The 21,393-nt window shown below is 43.9% G+C and overlaps 1 protein-coding gene across 2 annotated transcripts in view; it reads right to left on the reverse strand.

Moving 5' to 3' along the window:
* The window catches only part of ints13 (integrator complex subunit 13), a 77,917-nt gene that overhangs the window by 39,978 nt on the left and 16,546 nt on the right, over nucleotides 1-21,393 (reverse strand). For both annotated transcript variants that reach the window (XM_078420020.1, XM_078420019.1), the window contains exons 4-8: nucleotides 16,054-16,256; nucleotides 15,451-15,531; nucleotides 12,572-12,662; nucleotides 10,471-10,599; nucleotides 4,027-4,111 (exon numbers count right to left, since the gene is read on the reverse strand). In XM_078420020.1, the coding sequence (XP_078276146.1) occupies nucleotides 4,027-4,111; nucleotides 10,471-10,599; nucleotides 12,572-12,662; nucleotides 15,451-15,531; nucleotides 16,054-16,256 (589 nt within the window). The remainder of the gene's footprint in view (nucleotides 1-4,026; nucleotides 4,112-10,470; nucleotides 10,600-12,571; nucleotides 12,663-15,450; nucleotides 15,532-16,053; nucleotides 16,257-21,393) is intronic.

The raw sequence follows: 21,393 nt of genomic DNA on the forward strand, positions 1-21,393 counted from the left end.
ACTTGGCCAGGAACTGCAAGAAGGGCACAGTTCAGGCCTCCAATAAGGCCGGCACAGTGGCGCAGCGGTAGAGTTGCTGCCTCACAGCGCCAGGGACCCGGGTTTGAGCCTGACTTCGGGTGCTGTCTGCACAGAGTTTGTACATTCTCATGTGACTGCATGGGTTTTCTCCGGCTGCTCTGGTCTCCTCCCACACTCCAAAGACGTAATTGTTTGTAGGATATTTGGCTTTGGTACAATTGTAAATTGTCCTTAGTGTGTAGGAAAGTGCTAGCGTAAGAGGTGTTTGGTTGGTGCGGACCCGCCGCAAAGGGCCTGATTCTGCGCTGTATCTCTAAAGTCTAAAGGGAAAAAGGAACGGGCACTTGCAAGAACAATTAATAATAAGACACGACTCACCTGTCTGGCAAAAAAATATTGCCAGATTTTAAAATTAAAAATCAACTTCAGCATTATAAAACTACTTCAGGATCAAAGCAGTTTTGCATTTGAATGTTTAACTATTGACTGTACCACCATATTGTTTTACATCTTTAAAACAAGGCAGGGTCCTCTGTGGATAAAATGCATGGATGTCAAAGCTGCTTTTGACTCTGTTACATTCTTTGGCTGCTCTTTACCACAATTTTGCTAGCACAAAATATTTGATTCTGATGTCACCGTATTCGGCAGAACACCAGATAGGAACATCACAGACCTTGAACTTGGACTTGCTAGCATAATAGTGGGCTTACGATAGAGTCTCAGCTACTCAATGTTGGGGAATGCCAATTACATTTCCACTGCCTGTATTCCAATTTGCACCAAGCCCCATTTTCCCATTTGTCTTGATCAGAGAAGAAGCAAAGAAAATAAGAGTAGGCGACCAAGTTCCTCAAGCCTTGCCCACCATTCAATATGTCCATGGTTGATCTATGTTGACTTCAAATCCCTTCTGTGCTTGTTCCTTGTAAATCCAAATTACTCATCTTTCAATTTCTTCTATGTCCACTTTAAAAACATCTGGCATCCAACACCCTTGGGGATAGACAACTCCAGAGAGGCACCAAGAGAAGAAATATCATGCTCATTACTTTGAAATAACAAATCCCTTATTTTGTAGCTATATTCCCTTGTTCATGACTAGTAAAAATATCTCAACACCACCCTTATCAAGCCCTCTTAGGATCTTCTATGTTCGAGTAAAACTGTCCCTCATTAATCGTGACCGTCATTTATTCCTAGGCCAATTTTAATGTTTGCATCTTATTCAAGAGGGAGAGAGGAGGAAAATGGGTGAAAAAAGCATGTCACATACTCAGACCTTCAGAAGACTTTCTTGATTAGTACAGGTTACAGAGGTTATGGGGAGAATGGAGTTAGGAGGGAGAGATAGATCAGCCAAGATTGATTGGCAGAGTAGCCTTGATGGGCCGAATGGCCTAACTCTACTCGTATTCCTGATGACCTTAACGCGCCTCGCCAAGAGGCTAATAAACCAAATTAGAGCACAAGATTAAAGGGTAATATACTAGCATGGACTGTGGTTTGGTTAATGGACAGAGAGTAAGGATTCTGTCAATAGTGGGGTGCAACAAGAATTGGTACTCATCCACTTGTCCCTTCCTACCCAAACCACCCCAACCCCGGGCACTTTCCCCTGCAACCGCACGAGATGCAACACCTGTCCCTTTACCTCCCCCCTCACCTCCCCCCTCAACTCCATCCAAGGACCCAAACAGTCTTTCCAGGTGAGACAAAGGTTCACCTGCACCTCCTCCAACCTCATCTATTGCATCCGCTGCTCTAGATGCCAACTTATTTACATCGGCGAAACCAAGCGCAGGCTCGGCTATCGCTTCGCTGAACACCTGCGCTCGGTCCGCATTAACCAAACTGATCTCCCGGTGGCCGAGCACTTCAACTCCCCCTCCCATTCCCAGTCTGATCTTTCTGTCATGGGCCTCCTCCAGTGCCATAGTGAGGCCCACCGGAAATTGGAGGAGCAGCACCCCATATTTCGTCTGGGCAATTTGCAGCCCCTTGGTATGAACATCGACTTCTCCAACTTTAGATAGTTCCTCTGTCCCTCTCTTCCTCTCCTCCTTCCCAGATCTCCCTTTATCTTCCTGTCTCCACCTATATCCTTCCTTTGTCCCGCCCCCCCTGACATCAGTCTGAAGAAGGGTCGCGACCCGAAACGTCACCCATTCCTTCTCTCCCGAGATGCTGCCCGACCTGCTGAGTTACTCCAGCACTTTGTGAATAAATACCTAAGAATTGGTACGGCAGCCTCAGCTATTCACAATTTATATCAATGGACTGGATGAGGAGACTAAGTGCAATATATTTGAGAAGAATGCGGAAAGGCTTTGAAGGCCAAGGTGCTAACAAAGGATGAAATATGTGAAAAAGTGTGAAGAAAAAAATGAGCGGAATATTTTAGAAATATTGAGATTGAAAGGTGGCGTTCACAAGTGTACTTATACACAAATCACTGAAGGTCAGCATTCGGATGCAGCAAGCAATTAGGAAGGCAACTGGTATGTTGGGCTTTAGATCGCAAGATATATGGATAACAATAGGATCAAAGAATGTGCAGGAAAGAACTGCAGATACTGGTTTATACCGAAGATAGTCACAAAAAGCTGGAGTAATGCTGGATCAAAAAACATTAGTTTAGTGCAGAAAATTGATGCTGAAACAAAGTTTCTGTCATGACCATTATGAATAGCAGAGCAGGTGTGAGGGGCATGGGTTTCTATGTTTCATGTGTTTATTTTCACAACTTAGTTGTTACTGAATCAGAAACAATGCAATAAGACCAAGATTGGAAGTGGAAGATCAACCATAACTTTATCAGATAGTGGATCAGACATGAAGGTTCACTCGGCCCACTCCTGTTTCTGTTTATGCTCTTATACGGAAAAGGGTCGGGTTGGTGAGAGGGGAAAGGGATTTGGAAGAAGAGACGAAGATTCAATTGATTTTTGAATTGCTTAAAAGTCTAGAATCCGAGTTAACATCTGAGAACAATACGTGACCATTGGCTAAATTTGCCACTTCTTTGGGAACATCAATGAAAGTAGTGGAATGGAAACGTACAGCATGGAAACAGGCCCCTAGGCCCAACGAGTCACCACTGACCACTAGTTTGCGCTGGTTCTGTTATCCCACTTTGTTTTGCACTAGGCATTGCATCTACTTAAATGAATACAATGACTGGACTGCCTTTCATCTGTTTTCTCTCAATTTGTTACACCCAGGGGATCAGACAGCTGTAGGTGCAAATAGAAAAATCCACATGGAAATCTTAACTCACAAAAAATTCAGAATTCTCTTGTCAGCCAGTGATTTAAATCATAATGCTGAGGACATTAAAGCTGTATACAGGTGCTCCTCAGCTTACAATGGGGTTCCGTTCCGAAAAACCCATCCGAAACAGAAAATATTGTAAGTCAAAATGCATTTTGATACACGCGATCACGTGTCTGGAAGCGAGCAGCGGCTCGCTACGGGCCGCTGCTGTTTGCACCATCGCAAAGTCAAAATATCGCAAGTCGAAGCATCGTAAGCCGGGGAGCACCTGTACATGACTTGCAAAGAGATCTTTTGCTTTTCCCCCCTACCCAAAGCCAACATATTTCACCCCATCCCATAATCGTTACCACATACAGGAGGTGATCTTTCAGAGTATAAATTTGTCCAAATATCTACCAAAGTATTGTTTTGAATCATTGGATGAAATTATATGGATGAGGTGGTTATTATTACATACTTCCATGGTTGTAAGGGGGAACATTGTAAAACCAACACAATGCCAATTCTGAGGATCGTGTCAGTTAGCATTCTCCAGGATGATGGATGGCACTATTTAGAGCAGCAACAACAATTTTGGATGAAGAGTCTATGGAGACTGGAAGATGAAAAGACAGTTGGAATTCAGTCGAACATTAGCAGGAAAATGTCTGAAAGCTGCCTTTGGAACCCGAGGAATGAGCACAGCCTTATGCCAAATGCCAACCAAGTGCGTAAATCGTAACTTACCATTTCTCAGCAGTTCAGTATGAGCGTCTTTTTGATGGAGAAGCTCTACATCATAATTTGCAGAAGTATTTGCGTGTTGCTCTTCCTTTAAACAAAGAACAGGTAAAATGTAAAAGCAATATGGATTTGATTGCAATTACTGTAGGTATTACAATATATATGCACCCATGTGCTTATCAGGATTGTAGAAATCCAATTCTTCTTCTGCTGGGCAACGGATATGGTCCAGGTTTAACTTGTTAAAAGCATTGCTTTAAAAGTTCAGCAGAAACATGTTTAAAAATTCACTCTATGGTCATACTAAAACTTACCCAGTTTAGAAACACAAAGAAATTGCACTGTCTGGCTGAATAGACATGCCATATCAGTTCAAACATTCAGAACCATTTAATCCTTGAGCTCAATTATGCTTTGTTCATAGGCCCTAGTGGGCGGTGGAGGGCATACTGACTGGTTGCAACACTGCCTGGCTCAGAACATAGGAAAGTGTAGAAAGTGGTGGCCGTTGCCTAGCCCAGCATGGGTATTGCCAACAAAGGGGATCTCAAGGAAGCACTGCCTTGAAACAGCAGTTCATATCAACGACCCATGCCACACTGTTCCTACTCTCTTCTCGCTGCTCCCATCAGAAAGGTGGCACCAGAGCTTGAGAACCGTTACCTCTAGGTTCAAGAACAGCTTCTTCCTATTAACCATCATGCTCTTGAACAACACTGCACAGCCGTAACCACAAGCCTACCTCAGCATCAATCTATACTAGATTTTGGACTCCGATATTTGCTCTACCTCTGTTCTGGCACAACCATGGCCTAGTTTACATGGAACAACTGCTAGTTTTTGTGTACTTATTATTTGTTGTCCTTGTTGCATCTAATGTCAAGTCAATCAAGTTTATTTGTCACATACACATACAAGATGTGCAGTGAAATGAAAGTGGCAATGCCTGCGGATTGTGCAAAAAAAAAATTACAATTACAGCATAAAAATTAAAATGAATACAGAAAATTTTTTTAGTCCTTGGAGTTATAATAGTTAACAGTCCTGATGGCCTGTGGGAAGAAACTCCGTCTCATCCTCTCCGTTTTCACAGCGTGACAGCGGAGGCATTTGCCTGACCGTAGCAGCTGGAACAGTCCGTTGCTGGGGTGCTAGGGGTCCCTCATAATCTTGCTTGCTCTTGATCTGCACCTCCTGATGTATAGGTCCTGCAGGGGAGTCGAGTGTAGTTCCCATGGTGCGTTCTGCCGAACGCACTACTCTCTGCAGGGCCTTCCTGTCCTGGGCAGAGCTGTTCCCAAACCAGACTGTGATGTTGCCGGACAGATGCTCAGTCTGAAGAAGGGTCTCAACCCGAAACGTTACCAATTCCTTCTCTCCTGAGGTGCTGCCTGACCTGCAGAGTTACTCCAGCATTTTGTGAATAAATATTGCCGGACTGGATGCTCTCTACAGCCACAGAGTAGAAGCATTGAAGGATCCTCAGAGGCCTTCTGAGGGTGTCAAGTTGCACCCAGTAAAAATGTCATTCTTCCTGTTCACATGCAGTGCATTTGACAAATAAACACACTTGCATCTTGGCTGTATCTGATGTTAATTCTTTTCTACACATGAATTAGTTTATATAATGCACTGCTCACCTCAAGCACCAAGAACCACTAACCATTTTACATCTGAATACAATGGATTATCAAAAACAGTGACATATTTGCATGTACTGACACAAATACCTGCATAGATTTCAGTATATTAGATGCAAGGGAATTATGTTAATGCTAATGCAATTGCACATTCAAGTTTATAGAATAACAATTGCTGTAATACTGGAGATCATTGGACCCAGCAAGCCAGTTCCAAACCTCTGACCGATCACATTCAGTTTTCTCACTGGAGCCCTGCAATTGTTCTCTCTTGTTTCTATCTCTTTCCTTTCTCAGTGTTGATAGATAGCCAATACCCTTTAAGCCAGATCATTACTATTTTCTGCTTGAAAAAGTTCTTCCTTATTTCATCACTGCTCTGCCCTTTTTTGCTCCCAACAATTCTGTCAAGGGAAACAACTTTTATTCTTTCATTTAGCCGAATAATTTCCATCAAATCACTTCTTACTTGATTCTAGTCCAATTCACGTTTCTCCAGTCTACCCAACCCCGTAACAGATCATAGTCTGAAGGGTCTCGACCCAAAACATCACCCATTCCTTCTCCCCAGATACCAGCAAGCTAGACACCACCCTCAACGACACCATGCGGATCATCACCGGCTGCCTACGCCCTACTCCGACGGATCTCCTGCCGGTGCTCGCAGGTATCGCACCCGCCAAGCTTCGCAGAGAGTTCTTCACTCATAGGCTGGTGTGCAAGGCCCCATCGGACGCCAAACATTCTTTGCACCACCTCGCCCAGGATTCACAGCAACTAGGACTTCAACGCCTGTCATCTCGTCACCCTTTCTCCCATCATGCAGCGACCCTCTGTGGCTCCGGTTTCAACATACTAGGAGCATGGAGAACCAGCTGGGAACAGACATCGCCACCTCCTCAATTCACTGTCGCACCGAACACCACAGCCCCACCCGGCTCGGACATGCCCCGCAAAGAGTGGGTCGCCCTGAACCGGCTCCGCACAGGGGTCGGCCGGTTCAACGCCAACATGCATCGTTGGGGGTTGCGTCCATCAGCAGCCTGCCGGTGTGGAGCAGACCAGCAAACAGCGCAGCACAGCATTTTCGACTGCACTGTCCTCCGTCCCCCTGGTGGAGGGGTAGACCTCACGGCCCTCGACAACAGCACATTGCACTGGCTACAGCGCCTGGAGGGCGTTACATAATTTCTGCTGCCTCAAATGCAAGAAGAAATCCCCAGAGATGCTGCCTGTCCCGCTGAGTTACTCCAGCATTTTGTGTCTATCTTTGGTTTAAACCAGCATCTGCAGTTCCTTCCTACCCATAGACCCAAAATGCTGGAGTAAGTCAACGGGTCAGACAGTATCTCTGGAGAAAAGGAATCGGTCACATTTCGGGTCGGAACCCTTCTTCAGAATCCTCAGTTTATCTTCGGTATAAACCACCAACTGCAGCTCCTTCCTTCCCATAACAGATCAATTGGTCTGATCTCATTTTTGCATGTGGAGATATGGCCATTAAGGTATGAAACTATTATGTGGAGATATGGCCAATTAACTTCCAAGCCGCCATGTTATTGGGAAACGGGAGGAAACCGGAGCACCCGGAGGAAACTCACGCAATGAGAGAGAGAACGTGCAAACTCCTCGCAGACAGCATCCGAGGTCAGTATTGAACCCGGGTCTCCGCCTCTTGAGATAGCAGCACTACCAGCTCTAAAAACAAATATCAAACTTTTTTAGTGCTGTTCCTTATTGATGCAAGAGTCACAGAAGAGATAATGGAGAAGCCCATCTAGCTCATTCTTCTACAGCAATTTGGAAATCCCCAATAATGGAAATCTCTTTTAAATGCATCCAGAAATGGGCTCTCCTCAACTTTTCTCAGTAGATCTTTCAATATTTTGTTACTTGGCAATAACCCCATCAGTTTTGAGCTTCACTTTCACCTCTGGGTTATCCATGTTTAGATTATGCATCTGTCGCCCAATTTTAATACCAGTCTCAATTAACTTTGTGATTTTTTCCTCCCGAGAATGACTGCTAATGTTGGCATCTATTGTCTTTCACCAGTTTCCATTAAAATAATAATAGTGAGCCAAGTTCTTGAACTGCTGCACTCCCTGCTGGTAACAGATTTGATATTACTTGGTTGCTCTGTGACTTAAACATACAGGTCCTCTCCAAGTTACAAATGCCCGACGTATGTACAGCCCATACATGAATGAGCATTTGGGAGACCAGTGGGGTCGGTTTGCTGGCTGCTGCAGGTCTGTTCTGTACGACCTCAGCTGACAGCTATATCTGAATGGTTGAGTTAAACATTCTGGTTTAGAAACATAGAAACATAGAAAATAGGTGCAGGAGTAGGCCATTCGGCCCTTCGAGCCTGCACCGCCATTCAATATGATCATGGCTGATCATTCAGCTCAGTAGCCTGTACCTGCCTTCTCTCCATACCCCCTGATCCCTTTAGCAAAAAGGGCCACATCTAACTCCCTCTTAAATATAGCCAATGAACTGGCCTCAACTACCTTCTGTGGCAGAGAATTCCACAGACTCACCACTCTCTGTGTGAAGAAATGTTTTCTCATCTCGGTCCTAAAAGACTTCCCCCTTATCCTTAAGCTGTGACCCCTGGTTCTGGACTCCCCCAACATCGGGAACAATCTTCCCGCATCTAGCCTCTCCAACCCCTTAAGAATTTTATATGTTTCTATAAGATCCCCCCTCAGTCTTCTAAATTCCAGCGAGTACAAGCCCAGTCTATCTAGTCTTTCCTCATATGTAAGTCCCGCCATCCCAGGGATCAATCTGGTGAACCTTCTCTGTACTCCCTCTAAGGCAAGAACGTCTTTCCTCAGGTTAGGAGACCAAAACTGCACACAATACTCCAGGTGCGGTCTCACCAAGGCCCTGTACAACTGCAGCAGAACCTCCCAGCTCCTAAACTCAAATCCTCTTGCTATGAATGCCAACATACCATTCGCTTTCTTCACTGCCTGCTGCACCTGCATGCTTGCTTTCAATGACTGGTGCACCATGACACCCAGGTCACGTTGCATCTCCCCTTCTCCCAATCGGTCACCATTCAGGTAATACTCTGCTTTCCTGTTCTTGCCGCCAAAGTGGATAACCTCACATTTATCCACATTATATTGCATCTGCCATGCATTTGCCCACTCGCCTAATCTATCCAAGTCACTCTGCAGCCTCCTAGCATCCTCCTCGCAGCTAACACTACCACCCAGCTTCGTGTCATCCGCAAACTTAGAGATGTTGCATTCAATTCCCTCGTCCAAATCATTAATATACACTGTAAATAACTGGGGTCCCAGCACTGAGCCTTGCGGTACCCCACTAGTCACTGCCTGCCATTCTGAAAAGGACCCGTTTATTCCTACTCTTTGCTTCCTGTCCGCCAACCAATTTTCTATCCACCTCAACACTGAACCCTCAATACCGTGTGCTTTAAGTTTGTACACCAATCTCCTATGTGGGACCTTGTCGAAGGCCTTCTGAAAGTCCAGATATAACACATCGACTGGTTCTCCCTTATCCACTCTACTAGTTACATCCTCGAAAAATTCTATAAGATTCGTCAGACATGATTTGCCTTTGGTAAATCCATGCTGACTTTGTCCGATGATTTCACCACTTTCCAAATGTAATGCTATCACATCTTTAATAACTGATTACCAACATATTGCCCGAGATTACACAATGTTGTTATTTAAATTGCAAACTGTTTGGGTTACGAACAGTTCTCAGGAATGGAACCCTCTCATTACATGGGGAGGTCCTATATCTGAACATGGTGGAAGGCTCGATTTTAATCATGTGTAGTCTTTCCGCTGACTGGATAGCAAGAAACAAAAGCTTTTCACTGTGCCTTGTTACACATGACGATAAACTAAACGAAACTATTGAGAATTGGACTGATGTCACATACAGGGCAAGGAAAGCAAACATATTTCCTTCCCTAAAGAACTGCAGATGCTGGTTTACCAAGAAAATACACAAAATGCTGAAGTAACTCAGTGGGTCAGGCAGCATCCCTGGAGAACATGGATAGGTGACATTTCGGGTCGGGACCCTTCTTCAGACAAAGGCATGGGACCCATCTTATCCTTCTTCCTTCCCTAAAGGACCCGGATACAGAGATTTTATAACAATTCAACAGCTTTTTGTTTGGTTTTTCCAAAATCACCGTTGTACTAATACACGGACAATTTTGTTGTACCCAGAATAGTGGTCACAAAACCATACATAACATAGTTAACCTGAGTGACAAACATCTGACTTGTGGGGAAAAAAGGTTTTACTTTTAGTTTGAAACAATTTTGTGAAGTAATTATTTTTAAACCGTGTATGCAAGGCAACCAACAATAAACGGATTGCAGCAGTTACGTCATCATTGCATGCCACACAAATACTATACAGGATAGAGACATAAAAACACGTAATGGAAAGAACAATACAGATGTAAAGGAGCAGTTTTAGTGACAGTATCATACAAAGGGTCTTACAATGATGTTTCTACAAGAACAGACAAAAAAAGATGATTATATTGCACACCACAGTGTGTTGCAAGCAATATAACCTTTTGATCAGTTTCATGATCTAATGTTCTATTTTAAATTCAAATTTACTAACCTGTTCACTGACATTGAATGTGGGCTAGCAAACAGAAATATGATGTGGAGAGAAAATAATTTGAAAATTACTTTGAAAAATGTTAAATTTTCACAGACTGAAAAATAAATAAAAAACAATTAGATGCAGTGTTTTAGTTCAAATAAAACTTCTGAAGTGTTAGACCCACCTTCATAGGTATGTTTGTAATAGTGGTGGAGGCAAGGTCAAAATGCTGCTGGACAAGGGACATGAGCTTTGAAGGCAGCTGCCTTCCAGCACGGACACTGTGCACTTCACTCGTTAGGACCAAGGAGACCTGTGGCAACAAAGTGGACAACAATCAACTAGGATCATTGAAAGGCAAAGATAAACTAGATAAACCATAAAGATTAACGTTGTCGCTATAAATCACAGGTTTGGTATATTGACAACAGTTCCATTAAAATAGCATATTTTGGTTAATTTATTTAGCACCCTTAATTGCACCTCAATGCACATTCCACAGCATAATCACAACCAAAACTAACTTGAAACTAGACAGGAATAAATTGTAATGGTGTGGGAAGGAACTGCAGATGCTGGTTTACACTGAAGGGTGGGGGAGGGACGGAGAGAGAGGGGATGCAAGGGTTACTTGCAAGGATCTCAGAAGTGCATTTTAAGAGTTAAAGGAGTAGAGAAATACATCAAAAGTAGGCACAAAATGCTGGAGTAACTCAGCGGGACAGGCAGTATCTCTGGAGAGAAGGAATTTCTTATCTCCAGAGATGCTGCCTAAGTTACTCCAGCATTTTGTGTCTTCCTTCGATTTAAACCAGCATCTACAGTTCTTTCTTACACAGGGAAATACATCATATGGGCCTAGATTTTAAAATATAAAATTAGCAGTTTATAATGCGTTGCACTGAAGTCAAGGGAAGGGCAGACCAGATTTTTAATAGTCAATCTGATGTGAGTGAATTTAGATTGTCCTCAATGTTAAAATTATAGATTTTATAAAATTGTAAACTTTTTGGAACTATTCTGAATGGCGAGTTTATGCAACAAATGTATTAGGCAAGGATTATAAGGGCATATAGGTTGAAGATGGGCTTCTGTTCAAGACCAAGTTTGACAGCAGAGAAATGAGCCCTTCATTGCAGAAGTCTGAAGAAGAGTCTCGACCCGAAACGTCATCCATTCCTTCTCTCCAGAGATGCTGCCTGACCTGCTGAGTTACTCCAACATTTTGTGATACCTTCGATTTGTACCAGCATCTGCAGTTATTTTCTTATACACCTTCATTGCAGCACATCTGTGCCAATCATCTACACTAAATCTGCATCTACACTAATTCCATTTGCCCATGTTAGGTCCATTTCCTTCTACTCCTGGCCTATTTAAGTGCTTGGTTAAATGTATCTTAAACATGGTAATTGTGGACGATCAACCATGATCACAGTGAATGGCGGTGCTGGCTCGAAAGGCCGAATGGCTTACTCCTGTATCTATTGTCTGTTGTCATCCATTTCCACCACCTCCTCTGGCCAGTATCAACCACTGCCTGAACAAATGTGCAATACACAAACCCATCCAATTACATGCCCCTAGCTTATCTACCGAGAGAAAACAGCTACTCAGGGACACAGTAATTATGGTTCTTTTAACTTTCAACCATTCTTCCTTCCTATTAATAATTTGCTATTAACTTCTATTAATAGATAAGGGTGAGCTAGAGATGGCGGTGTATGTGGATTTTCCGAAATTCGTTGATAAAAGAGTTTAAAATTAAAAAGTTTAAAAAAAATGTTTGCTGCAGGGGATTTTGTGCTGAAAGACTGAAAATTGATAGACAGGCAGGAAAAGGGCCAAATGGCCTTCTCGTGCTTTTCTATGTACTTTGTTAGTATTATGCTGCAGGCCAAAGTTGGGTGAGCACAGTCATTAAAGGTAGAAACTTGCCATAACGAGTGAAAGCATAGAGGAAACATTGGTCCAGAAACGTGCCTAGCTCTTGTCTGGTAACATTAGCTTTACTGGACAAAGAACCACCTGCATTCAGAGGCTACAGCATCTATACAGCGATTTGGTCCATTTTGTCCCTAACCTGTAGGTTAGGACTCTTCCAGCTATCTCTTGAATGCGCCGAGGGTTCCTGTCTCCAACGCTATTTCAGAAAGATCATCCAAATCCTCAACTAATCCCCAAATGAAAATCGTTTTTCTCATTTTCCCTTCAAACCCTTCTATTAATTAGCTAAAACATAATGGCATGCTGTGTTCCAAATCGGTACAGAAAATATAACTTACATCTTTCTTGGGACGATCTGAAACTAGGCTGTCTTCACCCACTGTGTACGTGTGAATTAAAACCAGTTCACAATGCTGAATCTGCATCAAGCTGAAAGAAAACAAAAAACACTGAGCAAACTATCTTCTGCCTAAAGAGTTACATCTCTTCATATTTAGAAACTTCCAGCTGACAGAAGCCGTTGATCATTGCATTTCTCACCAAAATAAAAAATATAATAATAATACATTTTATTTATATAGCGCTTTTCATATACTGGCATAATTGTCCTTGCTAAATGGTGTTAAATGCTTGAAAATCAAGTACTTTTCATTTCTAGATATAGGTACATACAAAAACTGAAATACCTGGGCTGTTTCCTCTCTGCAGTATGCAAGAGTGACATCTTTCTTCACGTCGGGGCAGCACGGTGGCGTAGTGGTAGAGTTGCTGCCCTACAGCCCCAGGGATCGGGGTTCGATCCTGACCACGGGTGCTATCTATACTGAGTTTGTACACTCTACCTGTGACTACTTGGGTTTTCTTTGGATACTCCCGTTTCCTCCCACACTCCAAAGACGAACAGGTTTGTAGGTCAAGTGGCTTTGGTAAAGATTGTAAATTGTCCCTGGTGTGTGTCGGATAGTGCTAGTGTATGGGGATCGTTGGTCAGTGCAGACTCGGTGGGCCGAAGGGCCTGATTCTGCGCTGTATCTCTAAACTAAACTTTTACGAAGCCTGCTATGTAGACTGGTGCTCCACCTTCTGGCCTGACTGGGAATATTTAGTCCCAATCTGGTCTTATTTTCCTACTCTCTTCCTGCACATTGATTAAATGTCTCAAAACATCAAATGTCTCAAAACAATGAGACAAAAGGCAAATACACAATGGGCTGCAGTTGGATATGAGCCACTGTTTACTGTTGTTCAAATGCAAAGTTAACCCCATAGCTTTTAAAGTATTACTTCAAACAAGAAAAAGTAGCTTCCATTAGAAACAAAAAACTGCAGATACTGGTTTACCATGACAAGACACAAAATGCTGGAGTAACTCAGCAGGTCAAGCAGTATCCCTGGAGAACATGGATAGGTGACATTCTTTAGACTGGGTTAGTCTGAAGAAAGGTCCCGACCCAAAACGTCACCTATCCATGCTCTCCAGAGATGCTGCCTGACCCGCTGAGTTACTCCAACATTTTGTGTCTTTCAAAAATAGCTTCAAGCTCTTCTGGCAAATGGATATGCTGAGACTTCATAGCTTGTTGAATACAACACAACTTGAATGCTGCATGTATTTTCAGTTATCGAAAATCAACCACTTAAAGCCTAAGATATTGTCTATTGTCTATAAGATAGATACAAAATGCTGGAGTAACTCAGCGGCACAGGCAGCTCTCTGGAGAGAAGGAATGGGTACGTTTCAGGTCGAGACCCTTGTAGATTGTGCATGCTAGCTCACCTTCACTATATATATATAGCATAACATTCACTATGCTTGCTGCTAATTCCACACATGATCCAGACACCGACAGCACATCCTGCCAGTGTGCGAACCGGCACCACATCTGTTCCTCCCCGACCACTCAAGTTTAACCCACCCGCACCCCTCTGGGGACACCTGCCTGTCTGTGCCTCCGCTGCCCGGTCTGTCAGCCCTTCCGGCCTCGCCTGTGGCCTCGCCGACAGGCCATTGTCTCCCGTCCCATCGCCAGCAATAGACAATAGACAATAGGTGCAGGAGTAGGCCATTCAGCCCTTCGAGCCAGCACCGCCATTCAATGCGATCATGGCTGATCACTCTCAATCAGTACCCCGTTCCTGCCTTCTCCCCATACCCCCTCACTCCGCTATCCTTAAGAGCTCTATCCAGCTCTCTCTTGAAAGCATCCAACGAACTGGCCTCCACTGCCTTCTGAGGCAGAGAATTCCACACCTTCACCACTCTCTGACTGAAAAAGTTCTTCCTCATCTCCGTTCTAAATGGCCTACCCCTTATTCTTAAACTGTGGCCCCTTGTTCTGGACTCCCCCAACATTGGGAACATGTTTCCTGCCTCTAATGTGTCCAATCCCCTAATTATCTTATATGTTTCAATAAGATTCCACACAATGTCACCGCTCTCTGGGGCCGGTTCCACCGGACTCGTCTCCAGCGGGACTGTACCGTACACGTGCAGGTCGTGCCTGCCGGCCCACCGTGAAGTACCAGGCCTAACACTTGAACTTTGAGTGACATTCAACGGGCTACGTTTGGACTGCCTTTGTCAATATCAGTTTACCTGTACTTATGTCAGTCGCACATGAGCGGTGATATATATTATAAGATCCACGGCGACTACTGTATCTTTATTTTATTATGTATTCTTTCCTTGAGAGGAAGGATGTAGATTGTGCATGCTAGTTCACCTTCACTATATATATATAGCATCACATTCACTATGCTTGCTGCACATTCCACACACGATCCAATCCGGATCTTCACTCCCACCTTGACTATGTACGCTGCCGGTCGCTGCCTTGCAGGTGGACCGCGACCAGACTGTGAAGACGATAGCACTTATTGTTACCTCTGCTTAGGTACAAATAAAACTATGAGTTGCAACTCTTGTGTATTGGCGTGAATACTCAACAACCCTCAACCCGAATCGTCATCCATTCCTTCTCTACAGAGATGCTGCCTGTCCCGCTGAGTTAGTTCAGATTTTTGTGTCTATCTTCGGTTTAAACCAGCATCTGCAGTTCCTTCTCACACACTCAAAGCCTAGTTCAATAATTCACAATATATGCAGAGAATTTAATACCTGAAAGCAAACAAATACTAAAAAAATCTCTTTTTAATGCAGCGGACACAGTAAATCAGAATAAAGTTATTTTGCTTTGAATATTAGACCCAAACTTACTTATCAGAACTAGCTGCTAATTTGTTGTGCTCGTGGATCGTCTCTTGGACACAGTCTTCTAACATTCGCACATGACTGTCGCTGTGAGACAAATTGAAAGGAAATAAAAAGGAATCAGTACAAACTTGATAATCCACATCGTCCACAGTAAAAATATAAACATATAACTACTAAATAATTAGGTGTATCTTCATTTTTGGTTAAAGAGTAACTTTGCTTTCATTCAATTTCAGTGGATTCCACGATGGCTGCAGAGTCCTATGTGGGATCCGCCGACTGTGCGGATGCCACAAAGGTGGAACAAGTTGAGCTTGACAGTGCGTGTGGGTGGGTGGATGATTTTGCATGTTGTACTCTTTTGCTGACACAAAACATTGGAGTAACTCAGCGGGACAGGCAGCATCTTTGGAGAGAAGGAATGGGTAACGTTTCGGGTCGACACCCTTCTTCTGAAGAAGATTCCTTCTCTCCAGAGATGCCGCCAGTCCCACTCAGTGTCTACAGTTTAAACCAGCGTCTACAGTTCCTTCCTACACAAATGTGCAAATAGTACAGGGATGGAAAGCAATCAAATCAGAGGTGGCTGATGCACGTAATGCTAACCTTTTGGCATTAGTTATACAGATGATACGTCCTCGGTTGCTAACTCTGTCTGCATTCTCCATCAAAGTAGTTCGGGCTTCATGCTGATAATCTGTACATTTGCACAGGACCTCCACTGCCTCGACTAAGCCATGCAGCACACTGCAACACTCCGGGTCCATGCGTGGATTGGGAGGCCCAACAGCTGCTAAGGCTGACATCAGCTGTTGAAGAAAAATAATCTGTCATTGCCTGCACTGCACAGCAATAGAAAAACAGTTTTTTTAATCATAGAGGTAACTGTGAAAATAAGTGGTTATTTCAGAAAAGTGTGGAGTAAATTCTGAAACTAGGTAATGGAGCTATTGAATAAATGTGGAAGGAGGATATTCCGCCACTTTATCTTTGACGGCTCCTTTGCAGGATTATAAATTAATCCCTCTTCCCCACAATATATCCCCTGTATTTATTCATCTCCCTCACCTTTAAAACAGTGCATATCATCGCACAACAATTCGTCTCAACACCCCTCCTAATATTTATTGCTCAGAAATAAACGCAAGGATATGAAACAGGAGTAGGCCAGTAGGCCCCTGAAGTCTACCCTGTTATTCAATGTGTAGGAAGGAACTGCAGATGCTGTTTTAAAATGAAGATAGACACAAAAAGCTAGAGTGACTCAGCGGGGCAGGCAGCATCTCTGGAGACAAGGAATGGGTGACCTTTTGGGTCGAGACCCTTCCCGAAACGTCACCCATTCCTTGTCTCCAGAGACGCTGCCTGTCCCGCTGAGTCATTCCAGCTTTTTGTGTCTATCTTTGTTATCCAATGTGATGACTAATCTATATTGGCCTCAACTGCTCTTCCATGTCAGGTACCAAAACCCCCAATTATTTTCAAATATAGATTGATTGAAAGATACATCATGGAAAAGGGCTCTTCAGCCTTCCAGGTAGAGGCTGATCATTGATCACCCATTCACACTGGTTCTGTTACCCCATTTTCATATCCACAGCCTACACACTAGGGGCAATTTACAGAAGACAATTAACCTACAAGTCTTTGAGATGTGGGAGGAAATCGGCACAACGTTTAGTTGAGTTTAGTTTAGAGACACAGCACAGAAACAGGCCCTTCATCCCATTGAGTCTACTCCGAGCAGCAATTCCTGTACACTACAAACTAGGGACAATTTACAATTTTTACCAAAGCCTATTAACCTACAAACCTGTACGTCTTTGGAGTGTGGGAGGAAACCGGAGCACCCGGAGGAAACCCACGCAGTTACAAGGAGAATGTACAAACTCCGTACAGTCAGCACCTGTAGTCGTGATTGAACGCGGGTGTGTGGCGCTGTAAGGCAGCAACTGTACCACTGCTCCACACCTGTAGGAAACTTACGTGCTCTCTCTCTCTCTCTCTACCTTAAATACATTTGATCTGGCTACCCCCCCCCCCCCCAGAGGATGAGCATTCCAGAGTCACTATCCTCCAGCGCAAATGTCTTTGCACACCAGTTTCTAATGTCTGTTCCCTTATATATGCCATACCTCCTTGTTTGTGACTCACCTACTAGTGAAAACATTTAACCTGCCAACTCCCTCAGGATCTGATATGTTTGAAATAGGCACAATAGCTGAGTTCTAGTCTTTCAGTGTGCTTTCCTCGCCAGTGTACTTTCTGACGAGTCTCTGCTCTTTCAACGTCTGCAGCAAGGTGCTGCAGATGTTCTATCAATCGGTGGTAGCCAGTGCCATCTTTTTCGCTGTCGTGTGCTTGGGCAGCAGGGCGAAGACCGTGGACACCAACAGAATTAACAAGCTCATCAGGAAGGCTGGCTCCGTCCTGGGAGGGGGGAGTTGGATTCATGGGATGTGGTCTTGGAGGGGAGGATGCTCCTCAAACTGCGGAGAATCTTGGACAATACAGCTCACCCCCTCCATGACACACTGAGGGGCACCTTCAGCAACAGACTGGTCCCACCAAGATGCAGCACAGAACGCCACAGACGATCCTTTTTCCCTGTTGCTATCAAACTGTACAATTCCTCCCCCCTTCTGTCATGGGGTAGACTGACTCCACTCGCCGCCTCCCCCCGCCGCCCCCCCCTCCCCAATATTTGCACATCACCAATCCTGGACTTTCCACTCGTTACTTTAATTTCATGTTTCATGTATCTTGTTGTGTATTATGACTGTTGGCAGACCAATTTCCGTCCTGGGATAAATAAAGTGCTATCATATTGTTTCGTATCATTTCGTAGTCAGTCAACAAACAAGGTTTTATCTTATTGCTCTACGAGGAAAACCAAGGTTATTACCGTTTATGTTTAAACATTAACTTTGCTTCCCTCTTCACTGCTGGTACAGATAACCTTGTAGAATAAGCGAGTTTGGTATGGCAACTGTGCATGCCCAGGTCATGGGGCATTCGGAATAAACATTCTCGCCAGCTGAGCTACTGTGTGTATATGGACCTGCGTATTTATTTCAATAAGATTTTAAAATCAATTTATCCGTCAAATATGTCAGCAGTGGGCCACAGTGTACTGCGGGATGCACAAATCCACAATTGTATCTATTCAAATTATTGACTCAATACAGCACCAGCCTTGAAAACGCAAGAATACCTGGAGCGAACCTGTCAATTATCAAATCCCTGGCATTAGCCTGAGTCACAGCCATTCTAATTTGAAGGTGGACACACAATGCTGGAGTAACTCAGCGGGTCAGGCAGCATCTCGGGAGAGAAGGAATGGGTGACGTTTCGGGTCGAGACCCTTCTTCAGACTCACTCACTGCTCCCCCTCTGTGATGTCAGCATTCAAATTCGATATTGATTTACACGAATTACAAGTTGTTTGGTCAACCAATTTGAGACAGTCCTTACATTCTTATCTAAACAACCTTCCTGGAATGAAGGAATCGAGGAGAATGTGCTGTTTGGGTGGTGGGTTGGAAAGGTCCGATTGGATTCGAACAGGCTGGTTAAACTTTGGAGGTGCGTTGGCTTAAATAAAGATGCTGTCGCTTTAACCTCTGGGGTTGGTTCCGATCTGTCAGGGCACAGTTGGGAGTCGGGTCCGGGTGACCGGGCAGTGATAATTATGAGAATCTACAGCCATTTAAACTGCATCCAAACTAGAGGCTTCACTCAGGAGTGGGTCGCAGCTCCCCAGCTGACGGGATCTGTTCTCGCTCTCTTTGAAGTAGGTGCCGCCTGGCCCAGCAAGTGGGCAAACGTGGAGCCAACCCGTAATATGAGTGGGAGCATTTTCTCAGTCAGACTTTGTCGACAGTTGGGGTGGGGGATCTGGGAGAGAGAGCTGGCGTTGCTGCACAGATGGAACCGTTTAATAATGACCCATTAAAATCCCCCCCTTCGGCCACCTGGGCTGATCTGATCAGACAGCTCTCTCACTTGCTCGCTGCGTGCCCGATCCTAATGCAGAACCTCCACAAAACCTTTGGGCTTCGGGTAACACCTGCACAAATATCATATCATATCATCATATATATACAGCCGGAAACAGGCCTTTTCGGCCCACCAAGTCCGTGCCGCCCAGTGATCCCCGCACATTAACACTATCCTACACCCACTAGGGACAATTTTTACATTTACCCAGCCAATTAACCTACATACCTGTACGTCTTTGGAGTGTGGGAGGAAACCGAAGATCTCGGAGAAAACCCACGCAGGTCACGGGGAGAACGTACAAACTCCTTACAGTGCAGCACCCGTAGTCAGGATCGAACCTGAGTCTCCGGCGCTGCATTCGCTGTAAAGCAGCAACTCTACCGCTGCGCTACCGAGCCTCTGCCAACAAGGGCTGGCGAACTGTGCTGCTCAACGTGCATTGGGCGAGATGGCTGGGGGAAACGCACCGCAACCACCGTAAACTTGGAACAGCAGACCCTCCACTCAATCTATCCAATACTAAAGGGCAGGCATTTCGCAGTTAAATGTCTTATATCGGATTGGCCACTCCTTCGCACGGCCAACCCTGTACTCAGTTTTCCTCGGAGATGAATCTTTGCCTTAACGGTACATTCACGCCACCTGTAGGTAAAGCATCAGCCCACACCACACTGATACAGTCGTTGCCTACTTCAAATTAAATATATTTTTACACATAAACTATGAATAAAGATAAGAAAATGTTTCAAACACAAGTAATATCTTCTTATTCCAGCAGCAAACACATTAAGGATTAAATGAAAATAATAAATTCTTTAACTTTTTGAATATCTCATAATTGCAGATTAATGAACTGAACTAGAACTGGGACTGTATAAGCAGTGCATGAACAGCAGAACAAGAAAGGAAGCTATTGTGTTGACAGAATTCTAGATTAATTCCTTGGTAGAATAGTTAACAATTTATACTGTTTATACGGTGCTGCACTCGCTTTTTTTTAATCCCAAATGACCTGATTGAGAATGATCAGCCATGATCACATTGAATGGCGGTGCTGGCTCGAAGGGCCGAATGGCCTCCTCCTGCACCTATTGTCTATTGACAAATCCCGTGACTCCTTGCATTTATGGAGATACCAAACTCACTTATTGTGATGCAATAAATGTAACATGAGTCCAACAAAGGAGATTCAGGACTGGGCATGTTATCTTTCAGAATGGAAGATGTTCCAAAAAACACAGGGAAAGAGAAAAATGAGCTTGGTCGCAGTATTAATTACAGAAAGCAATTAATAGGTGAAATGTTGAAGGAACAATGGGCAATATTTAAAGTCATGTTTCGGATTTAGCCCAGGTATATTCCCACAAGAGGAAGGTTTCGAAAGCCAGAGAGGTCCCAGGGTGACAAAGAACACAACGAAAGATAAAAGGTGTATGACATTGGTAAAATAACTCCAGTAAGAACCAGGCTGATTATAGTACATTGAGACTAGAATCAGAGAGCAAAATAAGATGGTTGGAGTGTGTTTGTGAAGAGAAGGGTAGCTTTTTGCATTTATATAAGAACTAGATACGAACAGAAATGGTGAGCCAATGATGGATAAATGAAGAGTTTCATGCGTAGGCACACAAGGCTCTAGAGGACTAGATTCAAAGCATGCATTTATCTTTATCAAATAAACTGGTGCTGATAAGATATCAATAGTTGCAGAGGTAATGGATGGAGTGGAAATTCATGTGGAGGCTCAATAAAGAATGAATAAAGTAAACATGTTACCAGGTCAAGGTGAGATGGTTGGGGAGATAGATGGAGATTACAAAAGGTCTTGCCATAGATAATCATCAATCCTCATTTGAAACGGGGAAAGCATGAGTAATGTCTTCATGGATGTCCTTTGACAAGGTACAGTATGGTAGGCAGGTCTGGAAGATTGGTTCATATGGG

Source organism: Rhinoraja longicauda, chromosome 23 (genome assembly GCF_053455715.1).
Source record: "Rhinoraja longicauda isolate Sanriku21f chromosome 23, sRhiLon1.1, whole genome shotgun sequence".
Taxonomy (NCBI): domain Eukaryota; kingdom Metazoa; phylum Chordata; class Chondrichthyes; order Rajiformes; family Arhynchobatidae; genus Rhinoraja; species Rhinoraja longicauda.